This window comes from Colletotrichum fioriniae, assembly GCF_027942845.1.
Source record: "Colletotrichum fioriniae strain IMI 355084 chromosome Unknown scaffold_10, whole genome shotgun sequence".
Taxonomy (NCBI): domain Eukaryota; kingdom Fungi; phylum Ascomycota; class Sordariomycetes; order Glomerellales; family Glomerellaceae; genus Colletotrichum; species Colletotrichum fioriniae.
This window is the reverse complement of record NW_027076846.1, coordinates 888,289-901,618: the sequence shown is the minus strand read 5'-3', so window position 1 is coordinate 901,618 and position 13,330 is coordinate 888,289. Positions and strand designations below refer to the sequence as shown.

The window sequence follows — 13,330 nt, the reverse complement described above, 5'->3', positions numbered from 1 at the left end:
AAAAAAAGAAAACGAGAGTCATTGCATAAGTAACTTTCAGCACTTTGGGACAATATGATACTTGGTTGTTCGGACTATTTATTCGACACTTCGAGGTTGAGCCCAAGAACATGTGTGTTGCATTTGCAATGCGACCAAGTGTATTTCTACTATTGCCGAGGTCATATGTTAATGCCACCAATGTTCACGGGCCGGGAGGTCCGGGCATCGTACGACATCTTTTCATAGAGACCGCGCCTACATCCGAAGGGATAAATAAGAAAGTACAGTATTTGGTTTGTTTAGAACTGCGAAAGTTGTGAGTAAAAGGTTTGCTTGCTAAATTTGGCTGTTGGCATACGACGTGTCGTCATCCACGTCAAGGCTAGATATTTAGCTGATGGGGCCACCGAGCGGAAGTCCATCTCTCGAGCCCGGAATGACTGACTCAAAAAGCTAAAGAGTCGAACTCTGGTTTACGTATATTTTACAGACCAGTATCAGTTCGAGTTGGGAGTTTAGCAAAGTTGGCCGGGTGTCCCGGTCGCGACCTTTAGGCGCTTACCTTACGTCAACGAGCCCTTCGTGCCAGCACGCTGAAAGTTGAGGTTTTCTTGCATCGTAGATTAAAGGCGCTGAATCAGTACGTCGGCATGCGATAGACTGCTATGACTCCAACGCAAAGTATCCGCCTTGACTCATCGTTCACGAACATCTCACGAATATTGCATCGTGCCGTAGTGACCGAATTTTGCGGGTTGAATATACCTCGTGACTGCCTTGAAAATCGGATGTTGAGACGACTGAACCAAGTCAAATGTGGCACAGACACTACCCCGGACTCACAGATACTGTCGAGTCAAGAAGGTGAGTGTGGAAATTCACCGACTACATCTAGAGTTGGACTATCAGTCCCATTGACAGTTTCAACATGGGTGGGTCATCACCGAGATCGAAGATCTGCCAACTTAGCTCTGAGTTTCATTATTTTGCCCCATGAGTTTAATTTAAACCCTCTACGCAACCGGCGGAAACAGATGCCTCACAAGGGCAATTCCTCAGTGTGACGAGAGCCTGCCGAAGCTTCGATTGTTGAACCAAACCGACAGCGAAGCATCTAGGTCGCGACCTTCAGCGTCGGTCGACGAATCAGAAAACTGTTATCTGGAATACTCATCATCGTGGTCACTGGGTAAATTAAGGAAACTTGCTTTCCGGGGAGGCAATTAGCTGTCATCCGGGGACGGTCCAAGTCCTAGGAGAATGGCGCCTGGCCCGTGTGTGACCCAAATTATTGGGAATTGCCCTTTCCGACGACGTGGAGTTCAATGCCTCCCAATCCGATTAGGTCTGAGTCGAATTGTATGACTCCAACTGACCAGCTAACTCGATTCAGTTCAAACCTCGTCTGATAGTCGTACCCGGAAGCCCGACGGGCTCCGGTTTTTGGTCAGATTTAGCCCCATTAACTACTGTTCTAATTCTCTTGGCTTGCGCCAACTGCACCACAGAACGCCCCCGTCCCGGCAGATCTGCACTACTGCATAAATTTTACCCAATTTGATGATTGGTGGCTCTGAGACACCCCCGCATCACACGTGTAAGTCGACTCGCGTGGTTGATGTCAAAAGAAGACGATTTTGGGGCGTCACCCGAGGGCCAGGGGTCAAAAAAACGAGAAGATGGGCTAAATGAGATGCATTGTCTAGGGTAATGTGGAAACTCCTTTCCAAAGTCGCACCGCATGATGACTAGGGAATAATAAAACAAAGGCCACTCGGTCTCGTCATCTTCGCTTTCATGACATTCATTTTCCCACCCTTCTTGTTCTTCATCTGCGAATTAGGAAGAAATCCACCATGTACTTTTTACCAGTGATTGCGGTAATCACCGTTTACATGCTCGTAGTTCGGGCCCTGCGATACCGTCGCCGAGATGCGTTCCAGGGGAGGTTCCCCCAGTACAAGACAAGAGAAGAAATTGCTTCATTGCCGTTAGCAGACGCAGCTTCGATTATGCGTGAGCTTTCGGAAAGGGAGTTCCCCATAACATTTTATACATCCGTGTCTTTCGCACTCTTTAAGGTTAGTCAAGAAGCAAGAAGCGGTGCCGAAGTAGGCCTTCGAGCTAAACTGTCCGCAGACATATGGAATTCCAACAATATCCAAGCTCTTGGTAGCCACTAGCCAGCTTTCAGGAGATCGCACAGCATCGAAGCGTCGGACAGACACCGGCGTGTTGATGTACGAAATCATTTACAACACACCAGACTCTCGACGCAACATAGATGCCATTTCTCGCGTCAATTTCCTCCATAGCCGCTGGAGAGAGGCCGGGAAGATATCCAACGACGACATGCTCTACACCCTCAGCCTCTTCGTGCTCGAACCTATGCGCTGGACCGCACTATACGAATGGAGGGACTTGACCATGTTCGAGAAGAATGCCCTGGCTATCTTTTGGAAAGACTTGGGCAACGAGATGGGCATCTCATATGAGTGCTTGAATCCCCACATGAGTCAAAAAGATGATGCTCTAGCCTGGTTGGAAGCCCTGCAGAAGTGGTGCTTGGAGTACCAGGAGCACAACATGGTCCACGCTATCTCAAATGAAAAGCTGGCACATGCGAATATCACTCTGCTTCTGATGGATTTCCCCAAGTTCACGCATAACTTTGTATTCAGGCAGTTGCGTTGCCTGATGGAACCTGTGCTCCGACGAGCTATGGGGTGAGTAGCGCGACCGACTGATGTCTCGGGCCAACAGGATAGCTGACCCATTTTGACTTAGGTACGAGGATCCCAGCAAGTTGGACTTCTTCATTTTCGAGAACCTAGTCGCTTTCAGGCGTAATATCCTCAAGTACTTCTGTTTACCGCGACCGAAATGGTGGACCAACCCAATGATCCAAGATGTCGATAAGAAGACCGGCAGAATGTACTTGCCAAGCTACCTCGCGCACCCATACTATGTCAAGCCGAGCTTCTGGTGGCGATGGAGTCCTTCTGCTCTCTATACCAGACTGATTGGTGGACACTTGCCTGGCGATGAGGGCTCAAAGTATCACCCGGACGGATACACCATCCCGGAAGTTGGCCCTGATGCACAAAGATGCAAAGGTAAGGAGTACATGGAACGCACGAGAGAGAGGATTAGTCAAGCTAGGGGTTGTCCTATGGCTCTCCAGGCTTGACTCTGAGGAAAACATTTGCGTTGTAAAGCAGTGAGCGCCATACGAATCTTGCTCCGAGTCATGCTCTTCTTGGTTACTGTTATCAAACATTGTCCGTTCTGATGACACCAAACACAAGCAGCGTTTTCAGGGAATTGCAATTACCAGGACAGACTTCGAAATTGTAGGCAAGTAGCTATAGCCTAGTAGCAGTATTATGACCTTATGAATGACTATGAAATTTGAAGTATTGGTGATCACATTGGTACCCCAAGTTCGATGAGCGATTGCACGTGCGAAAAGCCAGGGCGAATACTACCTCGTAATGTCTTGAAGCCCGATATGCGGTGAGGCACACCAACTGGCACGGCCCCCGACGGGTTCGAGTTTTGTTCTTCCAGACTCTACGATCTCCACACCATGCCTTGATGTCCATGCCAGGCCATCAGCTACCTGAGATGCTGCATTCAGGTTCTTAGGCGCAATTACTAAGCTAGCCTTCCCAGGTTCACCTACATTACCTATCAAAGTCCTCTTTGCGCTGACGTCTTGGCGTACATCATGCTCTACAGATTGCGCCCTATCCACTTCTACGGGATCCCGAGTTCAAACTCCTCGTGCTCAAGTAATCTGCACCGTCATAAGACGTAGCAGTCCCAGTTCAGGATTGATGAACCCACAGTTCGTTGTCGTCACCGACCAAACTAAGACTGCTTCTCAACCACCCAAACAGCAGGCAATGATCCATATTGCCGTAGCAGTTGTCTTTCCCATGAATCTAAGCGGCGGACATAGCTCAGTTGGGAGAGCGTCAGACTGAAGCGGACTTCGTGCCCGGATAACTTCATTCCATCTATCTGAAGGTCGTGTGTTCAATCCACACTGGCCGCAAGTTCAACTTTTGCCCTCCTCTTTCATCTACCTGCGGATGGATGCCTGCGTGAACGAACATCTTTTGCTCCATTTGTGGACTGCTTGATAGAGGAAACAAAAACTTGAGCAAAACCAAGTCAACAACGTTGAAATCCTGTTTATGATCTCAGTGGAGATCAATGCCATCAACCCAGGCATGTGGAGCAGTGGACGAACCCCAGCTGCCCATACGACACTTAGTTAGACACGACTCATTTGTGTTGCAGCCGGTAAATTGAGCAAGCAGTGTTCTTTAGCACTAACGTATTCAATCAACTCCTTAGCAAATGTGTTCAATTGCCAGTGATATTTCAAAAATAGCGCTGCTGAACGGCCATTGATAGCCTCGGAACACATAGTGCAACATCGGCCGTGCATTTAGCATCAAGGAGGCGCTTTGAGTACTTGCATACGCAACATCAGATACCCCGAATACTCCATATCAAGTCGTCTTACTAGGAAACGTGGAGAGAGAGAGAGGCCTTGCTTAACTGCATTCGCTGCTTGTAGTCGCCCGCGACCACCTCATGTAAAACAACATCGCCGCACGTTGCTGAAGAGGCTGTCACTATTCACATGGGTCCCACGTGAACTCTAAAACCAATGAGCAATGAATTAGGGGTCAAAACCTGGCCACGTAAATGCCACAGCAACGGTAAAGTCGTATCAATGGTCCGGAAAAACTTAGCCGATATGAAGAATAATTCGCCAGTACAATGCTACTGCGATTTCTTTCTGGGTTGGGCCTTGGTATTCTCAACATTACGTACATTTTCGTGTGAATTGATCCGAGGAAATAGTAGCTCTGTTGATACTGACCAGATACCAAACAGGGGTCCAGTCCCGCCTGCAGGCTTGGTAAACAAAGAGATTCGAAGCCTAGACATCTGGCACATCCGACAAACTGGACATTGGATACCGAAATGCCGGGACAACTCTGCGCTTGCATTAGCATGCTTTTAGTGTATGATATGATAAGAATCATCATTATCCTCTGGATTGCAAGCAATCTCATTGATATGCTATTTGATTGGCATCGGATATGGTCCACAACCGCAGCGCAGCATGTCGTTCTTTGGCGATGTGCATCGGAATTGAGTCGGGATGTAAGACGGTGCCCGACTTGCGACCACACTGTATGCATTTTCATGGATTATCTCCGCGAAGCTACCCTTATCTCGGCCAGGGTGCGCATCAAACGCGTGCTACACTTAACTGTTCAAGGGCTAGCATTATGATAAAGACATGGGGAAAAGTTGATAAATCCAGATAAGGTATTCTTCCGGAGTGCCGATGATGGAACATTTAATAGGACCAACGAAGCCAGCTCTCCACATCTGTGGTCTCGGGAGTGTTTGCATCAAATCACGAAAACCAGACTGCCAAGATGACTGCCCACGAAGTCGATGCTGGCCACGCTATGCCTTCCGAGATGAACGACGATAAAATCAGACCGCCTTCGGTCCACAACGAGATATCCTCTCTCAAGGAACAGGCTTTGACGACGCACGAAGTTTTCAAGGATACGGAAGATGGCGTCCAGTTCCGCACAGTCACTTGGCAGAGCGCCACGATCATGTTCCTCAAGATCCAGTTCGCTATGAGCATTTTGAGTGTCCCCGGAGCCTTCGCCACCCTTGGTGCCGTAGGCGGTGCTCTTTCTCTTGTTGGATGGCACGTTCTCAATACTTGTTAGTCTTGTCGAACTTGAAGCCAGCGACAACAATGCTCATGTGATGTCCAGATACCGCAGTTATCCTTGGCGAGTTCCGCAATCGTCATCCCGAATGCCATAGTGAGTTGATTCTCGGCTGCACCTGAACATGTTGACATACTGATGATTCCAATTAGCTTTGGCTGACATGTGCGGTCGCCTCTGGGGTCGCGTCGGCAAGGAACTTGTAGGGTTGCAGATCCTCATTGCCCAAGTCCTCATTTCTGCAGCGGGTATTGTCTCCATCTCGACAGCATTCAATGCCCTGTCCAATCACGGAGCATGCACCGTCATCTTTACCCTGGTGGGTGCAATCCTCATCACCATGTTCTCTGCAGTGCGAACGTTCAGCCGCCTGGGCTGGCTCACCTGGTTTGGCTTCGCCACCTTCTTCATCGCCGTCTTCATCTTCGTTGTTGCTGTCACCCAACAAGATCGACCTGCCGTCGCTCCTCCCGGTGACTTCGATCTCGGCTGGACAGCGATTGCCCACCCAACGTTTGTTGCTGGTATCACCGCAAGCGCAAACATCTTTATCAGCAACAGTGGATCCTCAATGTACCTCCCAATTATCTCAGAGATGCGTCGTCCGGATCAGTACAGAAAGGCTGCTTTGGTGACCGGTGTTCTCGTTTTGGCGATGTATCTCTCGTTCTCACTGGTCATTTACCGGTGGTGTGGTGTTTGGCTCGCGACTCCTGCCTTTGGAAGCGCTGGCCCTTTGTTCAAGAAAATATCGTATGGTGTTGCGCTTCCTGGTCTGATCATCGGTGTCGGTATTTACCAACATGTGGCGGCGAAATACCTCTTTGTGCGCATCCTGAGAGATTCGCAACATCTGCAGGCAAACACCGTCATCCACTGGACAACCTGGATTGGCAGCAACATGACGCTCGGAATCCTGGCGTTCATCGTGGCAGAAGCCGTCCCTATCCTCAACTATCTTCTCGGACTCGCGGGCGCTCTCTGCTTTGCTCCCTTCAGTCTCATCTTCCCGGCTTTGTTGTGGATGCAGGACTTTTCGTCATACAGAAAGGGAGGTGTATCAAAGAAAGCAATGTACGGGTTTCACGTTTTCGTCGTCCTTGTGGGCCTGTTCATGGTGGTCGCCGGAACGTAAGTATATTATATTCCTTTCCCGAAGAATGAAAACTGAGTGGGCAACAGATACAGTGTGGCCGTGTCCATCAAGGACGCGTATGCATCGGGGTTGATTTCGAAAGTTTTCAACTGCGCCGACAACTCCGGGACAATCTCCTGATTCGAACACCTGTCGAACCAGGTACGCGGGAAAAGATCTCAACTGTCTCGCAAAATTTCGTGCCTGGAGTAAGTTTAGCGACGGCTGTCATTACCACAGTGAGTTAGAATCAATATCAGAAATGTTTGCTTTTCTGGCAGAATCCCATGACCATGGATCGGGCAAGATGTGCCTACTTCCGCGAGTCCGCAAAGTGAAGCGCACCCTTGGGAAAAGCAACTTCCCCCCTTGCTAGGCAAAAGGAAGTCAGGCAGGCGGTGTGGCCCAATCCTTGCATCGTGAACCCAATCGCCCTAGATCTCGACCAACAGATGTCACCAATGTTTGTTTCTGTCACATCCCTGGGGCCGGCAGTCACGTTCGGCGGTCGGGGCCCAAAATGACAATTGTTTGCTCGCCCAATATGCCTTGTTCACGCAGTTTCGGCGTTCGGCCCTCAGCATTGGAGTCAACCATAAGAACGATGAGCTTCCACCCCTTTAAATCGCAGGAATTGTCATTTCCTGCAAACTCTTCGATCAAACTAGACCACACTTCGCTGCAATAATGGGTTCTTTAGCTGTGCAGTCGCACTTTTCTAGCCTGATTGAGGCTCCTTATGATGAAGCATTCGTTGTAATGCAGTCAGTTGCAGCAGACCCCACGCCTGATAAGGTCAACCTCGGTCTTGGCGTCTACAGGGACGATGATGCACAGCCTTGGACATTGCCGTCCGTCAAAAAGGTGGCGTATTGTCCTCCACTGTCATGTTTCGCTGTCAAGCCTCACACTAACCCAATCTACTCGACGTGTAGGCACAAGCACAGATCCAAGACAATCACGACTATCTACCCGTTGCCGGACTTCCCACATTCGTCGAAGCTGCCAGGAAACTCCTCCTGGGAGATGTCCTCGAGACCGTCAAGAGTCGCTTGACAACTGTACAGACCATTGCTGGGTCCGGAGCCATTCATATGGGAGCCTTGTTCTTAGACAAGGCAGTCAGACCTGAGAATGTCTGGATCTCAGATCCATCCTGGGCAAGCCACGAGCAAATCTGGGAAAATGCTTCACCAAAAACTCATCGCAGGTTCTATCCATACTTTGATCACAAGACCAAGTCTCTCGACCTGGAAGGTATGGTAACGACTCTAAGACGAGACGCACAACCGGGCGACATCATTATCCTGCAAGCCTGCGCCCATAACCCCACGGGATGCGACCCAACACAGAAGGAGTGGAACATCATTGCCGGCGTTTGTGAAGAGCTCAGCATCATCCCATTCTTGGACATTGCCTAGTAGGTCATGCCCTCCTTTTCAATTGACTTAGGCTTCAACGTTACTGACTTACACTTTCTAGCCAAGGATTCGCATCTGGCGATGACCACCACGACGCCTGGGCAGTCCGTCACTTCGTTGGCAGAGGAACGATGGAGGTCCTGGTCGCTCAGTCATTCTCTAAGAGCTTCGGTCTCTACGGTCACAGAGTCGGTGCTCTCCACATCCTCGCTCATGATTCAGCCGCAGTTCCTGCCATCAAATCCAACTTGCTACAATTCATCGGCTCCGAGTACTTGACACCCTCAGCATGGGGTGCACGCATTGTATCAACCATTCTCAATGATCCCGAACTCACAAGAGAGTGGCGACAAGACTTAAGGAAGATGAACGCTCGCATCAAGAGCATGCGAGCGTTCCTATTCGTCGAGCTCACGAAGCGAGGCACTCCTGGCTCTTGGAGACATATCATCGATCAGATTGGGATGTTCTCTTACACTGGTCTCACAGCTCCCCAAGTCAAGACGATGAGGGAGGAACATCACATCTACCTATTATCAACAGGAAGAGCGTCCATATCAGGATGTAAGTTAGAGCTCGAGATTGCCCCATTCGATGGTTTCCGTGCTAATTTCGTCGAAAGTGAATAGCAAGAACGTTTTTAGGGTTGCGGAAGCAATTGACCAAGTTGTACGAGCGGATGTGGGCGTTTGAATTTCCGAGAATATCCATCTGATTTGAATTTGCTTCGGCGTTTGTACAGCATCGTAATTGGGTTGGCAATTTGTAGCACTGCACATAGTTTTTATCGGTAACATATTTAGCAAAAGTAGAAAACGAGCATCCGGCATGCAACACTCAATATTCTTTTGTATAGTCTTCTTCGTTACTATTCCAGACGCCCGAGCTGCCTCCCAGTGTTCATAGTCATTGACCAAATCAGATAACCATGATATTGACATAACTTTAGCCAAGTCACAGACAGGATGAAAAGACTAAACACATATCGCTGTGGGTGCTGAGTAAAGTACATGCACTCAGTGTTTTGAAGCAGCAAGGTCTATGGATATCAGGTTGGGAGAAGATGTCTTTTCCTAGCCTCGGATTCTACATGAACCTCAGGTATTGTGACACCTGTGACCTGTCCCCCATGTTCCTTGACCATAGGATCACCCACTGAAACCGATTACGAGGTGGGGTCATCGCAGCCACCGAGAACGAAATTAATGTTGCTGAGAGGGCATCCAGAGTCAACGGAATCTCTGCATGCTTGGCTCTTGCAGCTGTTTTGCTTGAACTTTTCGCGGGCGTTGTTTTGCTACATTCGCGTTAGCTTCAACGCAAACATTGACTTAACGCTTCTTGTAGCTAAGATTTTAGAATGCTACTTACGGGGACTGCGGCCACGAGGGTGCTCATGGTGAACAGAGCGATGCAAATGGAAGAGATGCTGAACTGCATTGTGGAAGGGTAAGGCGGTTGAATTAGGAAGTGAAAGTTGAGTTGGCCTGCAACAGGTAAAATGAATAGAAGACGACGAGTGTATTGGATTGATAGCGAACTGAAGAGATGATCGACTCATGATGTGCGCAGAATTTTGTGCTTAATATACGAGCCAATCCCACCGGCGAGCATCAAGCTTGGCTTCAAGCTTACCTGCTGTTCCATCGTGTGATCGACGTTGGTGACTCGAAACGTCGCGTGTCTGGACTTATTGTTATGCTTAATATGGCTATGGATGCAATGTCGACTTGTTGCGCTCATGTCCTTGTGACACTTGACATCAACTGCAACTTCAACTGATTCATGATCGGTGTTATACGTCGGACCTTGGCCACGAGGTCAAGAATTCGTCTTTCGGGTTGTGATTGTCGAGCAGTCAAGGCAAGTGGGGAGTTAAGCAGTGCATTGGTCGCGCATCAAACATTTTAAGGCTGCAATGACGCCGGCTTGATGAGAAGCGAACATAGTAAATGCATGTGTGAAGGAAAAATCAAAAGCTAAGGAAAAAAAACTCATCCAGCACGAGAATGGAACGCGCAATAAATTCACATAGCCGTGTAGTCCCTCCCAGACTCTCGGTCTCGGTCATAGAGCTTCTTGGACTTTAGATGACAGCGGCTGGGCCCTGACACTGGCACCGCTGCAAGAACTTGACAGCTGAGGTGTGCTCGGTATAGCCGAACTACTATTGTAGTTTCAGAGGCGCGACTCTTTGAACCAGGATGCTTACAGCGTGTGGTCGCTGACTGAGTGTTCCAAGGAGACATATGTCCAGGATCTTTGCGACTTGTGCGGGGAATGGAAAGCTGGGCGGTCCCAGGCTGTGGTAATAGGGGCCTCCCCACAAGTTGAGACCAACTTCGGAAACACGTTGTTGTCCCCAGGATCTGCTTAAATATGACTGTCGCAGTGCTGATGGAATAGTCTTAATAGAATGCAGGGCGAACAGAATCGGTTTGAGGGTACCAATAGCTCTGCGTGCCAGAGGGTAGACCCGCCCTGCATGCTCTGAGTAGAGGAACAGACTCTCTGTAACTGGGGCTTTGACTGCCCTGACGTTGGCTTATATGGAGGCGGCGAGACTGGGCGAGGTGATGTTGTCTCCTCCATGTCGCATTGGATGGGTAGCACTGAAGCAACGGGTCTCAATAGCGACGGTAATTAGTGAAATCGTTCTCAAACAAGAGACATCAACGTGTATTTTCAAGATAATATCGTCAGCTTGCATTGGCAAAAATCTGGAGGTGCCACAAATTGGGAACACCGCGATCAAAACAAATTTAGCAATGACTAAGATCACGAGCACATGCAGGCAAACTTATTCCCCAAATTCTCAATCGCGCGACACAGATGAGACACAAGAAAATCCCACTAGTTGTCTCGGCTCGAGCTACTCGCTCACAAGTCCAATATATTATGATCGCCTCAATCGTTTTGGAAATCTTTCCAGCTCGGATCCCCGTCCGGGATGACGAGTCATCTCAGAAGTAATCATCTGGGCCAGGGAGTCACTGACATGCGCGGGGCAGCCTTGAAGTATAGCCGACTTCAGCTCGCTTAGGTCTCCTTCTCTGCCGCGGCAGTGCTGTATGAGCTTTTCCAACACTGACATGGTAAACGTAGCTCTCGGCGGGTCGGCTGTCAATCTTGCCATGAGGCTCTTGAGCTCATTGCAAAACGACGCTAAAATCGACTCTTCTGGGTGTCTTCTCGCTAGGTTCCCAAAGGCAGCTTCTACAGTTGAACCATCCTGCCTGCGCAGCTCGGGCACACCCAGACTAGCGCCTGCTCGCAGAAACGCATCTAGTGTCTTTGGATAGTCTTCGAAGCATTCCTCGCCGAGGAATTTGGACAAGGAGATATCCAAGAAGTGTGAGAAGACGGTGCGGGCTCCCGGGCGGTCCAGCAGAGGTTTGTTGGGGTCCGCGCCGTGAGACAGCAAGCGGCTAAATGTGGCATTCTTCAGGGAGTCGTTCCATCGCTGGGCAGGGAACATGCACGGCCCTGACAGCATGTTGAAGACAGACATTGTGCTGCGAGCGAACGCAACCCACGGCGAAGGTGCATCGAGATCGCCCAAGATGCCTATTTCTCTCGGAACCGAGTTTGGATCCACTCCACGGCCAAGAAGTATATCGAGGACTCCTAGTGCAGGCGCAGAACTTTCGCCACTGCCGCGAGACATGGGCATGAGCGCTGCATACAGGGGCGACTCGTCGAAGACATCGAAGAAATCCGGCATCTGGCGAATTTTCTTTGCCAAATAAGGCGCTAGATCATGACGGAGGAGCTCTTCGCGGAACAGCACTCTCGGATCGCATCCGCCAGCATTAACGCCCCTGACTGTCAACTGGCCGAGTTTGACCATGTTGACAATGGCTGCCTCGTACTCATCCAAGAGCTGTTCGACCTGCCGGCTCTGGCTGGAACCAAGTTGATCTGTCTGTTTCAGCGCTTCGGACGCATAAAGCAGGGCTTGGTTCAGATGTGCAATATATGGACCGGTGTTCATCCCTCGCCCTTGCCTAATAATGTCTGCGACCAGTGAATTATCTTGGCGTGTGGCTCTCAGGAACCCGAGATATGCAGCAGCGATGGAGATGAAGCCATTATAGTCAGTCGGAAGCTTCCCCCGGAGGTACTCGCCGATATCTTTCGTTAAAATGAAGTCCTTTACGGTCCTGTGAAGGAACTCGACTCGGTCGTTGACAAGCTTGAGCAGTCCTTTAGTCTTCTCGTTGATGCTGTAACTGGATTGCTCTCTCCGCAGAGCGACATTTTCCTTGGGGTTTGGTGTTATCGTTTCTTTAGAAAGAGACTTGACATCCTCTAGTTCTCTTTCCAATTGCCAGTAAATATCGACGTGAAGCGGCTCCAGAGCATGTATAGCCCCCTGTAAGATTCCCGCCATTTTACGATGATCGGCAGGATTCACGCTATCCAACATGTGCTGGAAAAGATGATCCAAGTCTGAGGGTAATCGGCTGAGGCGTGCGGCCAGATCTTCCAATCTCTCGCCATTCGAAAGACCTTCTCGTAAAGATCGCGTAACAAAGAAAGCCCAGAGAAATACACCATTGGCCTGAGCCACGATTCGATCAACGAGCTCAGCCTGCTTCAAGGAAGCATTTTCGGATGTATCGAGACTCCAGCGAGGACCAGCCCTCAGCTGAGCATGCACAAACTTCCGAATGTCGTCTTTTGTCAGCTCATGAATATCAAGGCTTTCTTGATCCTCTTGACCAAAACTCCTCTCAAAGACTGGCCATCGACGGCTGGACAGACACATCTTGATATGCGGGGACTTAGCCATGTCAAGAAGAACTTGACAGAGTTCAGCGTGATTGCTGTCGTACTCATCAAGCCCGTCAATAAAGAAACATATTTTCAGAGGGACGTCATCGGCTGTCGATAAAGATCGCAACGCAGCAGCAAGCTCGAACACAGACCAGGGTTCGGCAGCGGTCTGCCACTTTCCAGTCTTGGCGGCCGCCCACCGATGGGGGCAGGCGAGGGATACAATGTCTGGG

At 49.6% G+C, this 13,330-nt stretch overlaps 4 protein-coding genes and 1 non-coding gene across 5 annotated transcripts; 4 read left to right on the top strand and 1 right to left on the bottom strand.

Moving 5' to 3' along the window:
* Positions 1–1,877: 1,877 nt before the first annotated feature.
* N0V96_008302 (uncharacterized protein) lies at positions 1,878–3,172 on the top strand (the record flags this gene model as incomplete). The annotated part of the gene is made up of 3 exons (XM_053192733.2): positions 1,878–2,063; positions 2,122–2,708; positions 2,770–3,172. 3 exons carry the CDS (start codon positions 1,878–1,880, stop codon positions 3,170–3,172), a joined length of 1,176 nt encoding a protein of 391 aa, XP_053049673.2.
* Positions 3,173–3,936: 764 nt separating this feature from the next.
* Positions 3,937–4,042, top strand: N0V96_008301. Its single transcript has one exon. It is a non-coding gene; the product is annotated as a tRNA-Phe (tRNA).
* A 1,408-nt stretch (positions 4,043–5,450) lies between these two features.
* On the top strand, positions 5,451–6,897 carry N0V96_008300 (uncharacterized protein; the record flags this gene model as incomplete). The annotated part of the gene is made up of 3 exons (XM_065758285.1): positions 5,451–5,754; positions 5,808–5,858; positions 5,915–6,897. 3 exons carry the CDS (start codon positions 5,451–5,453, stop codon positions 6,895–6,897), a joined length of 1,338 nt encoding a protein of 445 aa, XP_065613040.1.
* Positions 6,898–7,584: 687 nt separating this feature from the next.
* N0V96_008299 (uncharacterized protein) lies at positions 7,585–8,947 on the top strand (the record flags this gene model as incomplete). The annotated part of the gene is made up of 3 exons (XM_065758284.1): positions 7,585–7,761; positions 7,833–8,254; positions 8,380–8,947. The coding sequence occupies 3 exons, from the start codon at positions 7,585–7,587 to the stop codon at positions 8,945–8,947; spliced, it is 1,167 nt and encodes a 388-aa protein (XP_065613039.1).
* A 2,267-nt stretch (positions 8,948–11,214) lies between these two features.
* On the bottom strand, positions 11,215–13,160 carry N0V96_008298 (uncharacterized protein; the record flags this gene model as incomplete). Its single annotated transcript, XM_065758283.1, has 2 exons — positions 11,215–12,998; positions 13,157–13,160. 2 exons carry the CDS (start codon positions 13,158–13,160, stop codon positions 11,215–11,217), a joined length of 1,788 nt encoding a protein of 595 aa, XP_065613038.1.
* Between the last annotated feature and the right edge of the window lie 170 nt (positions 13,161–13,330).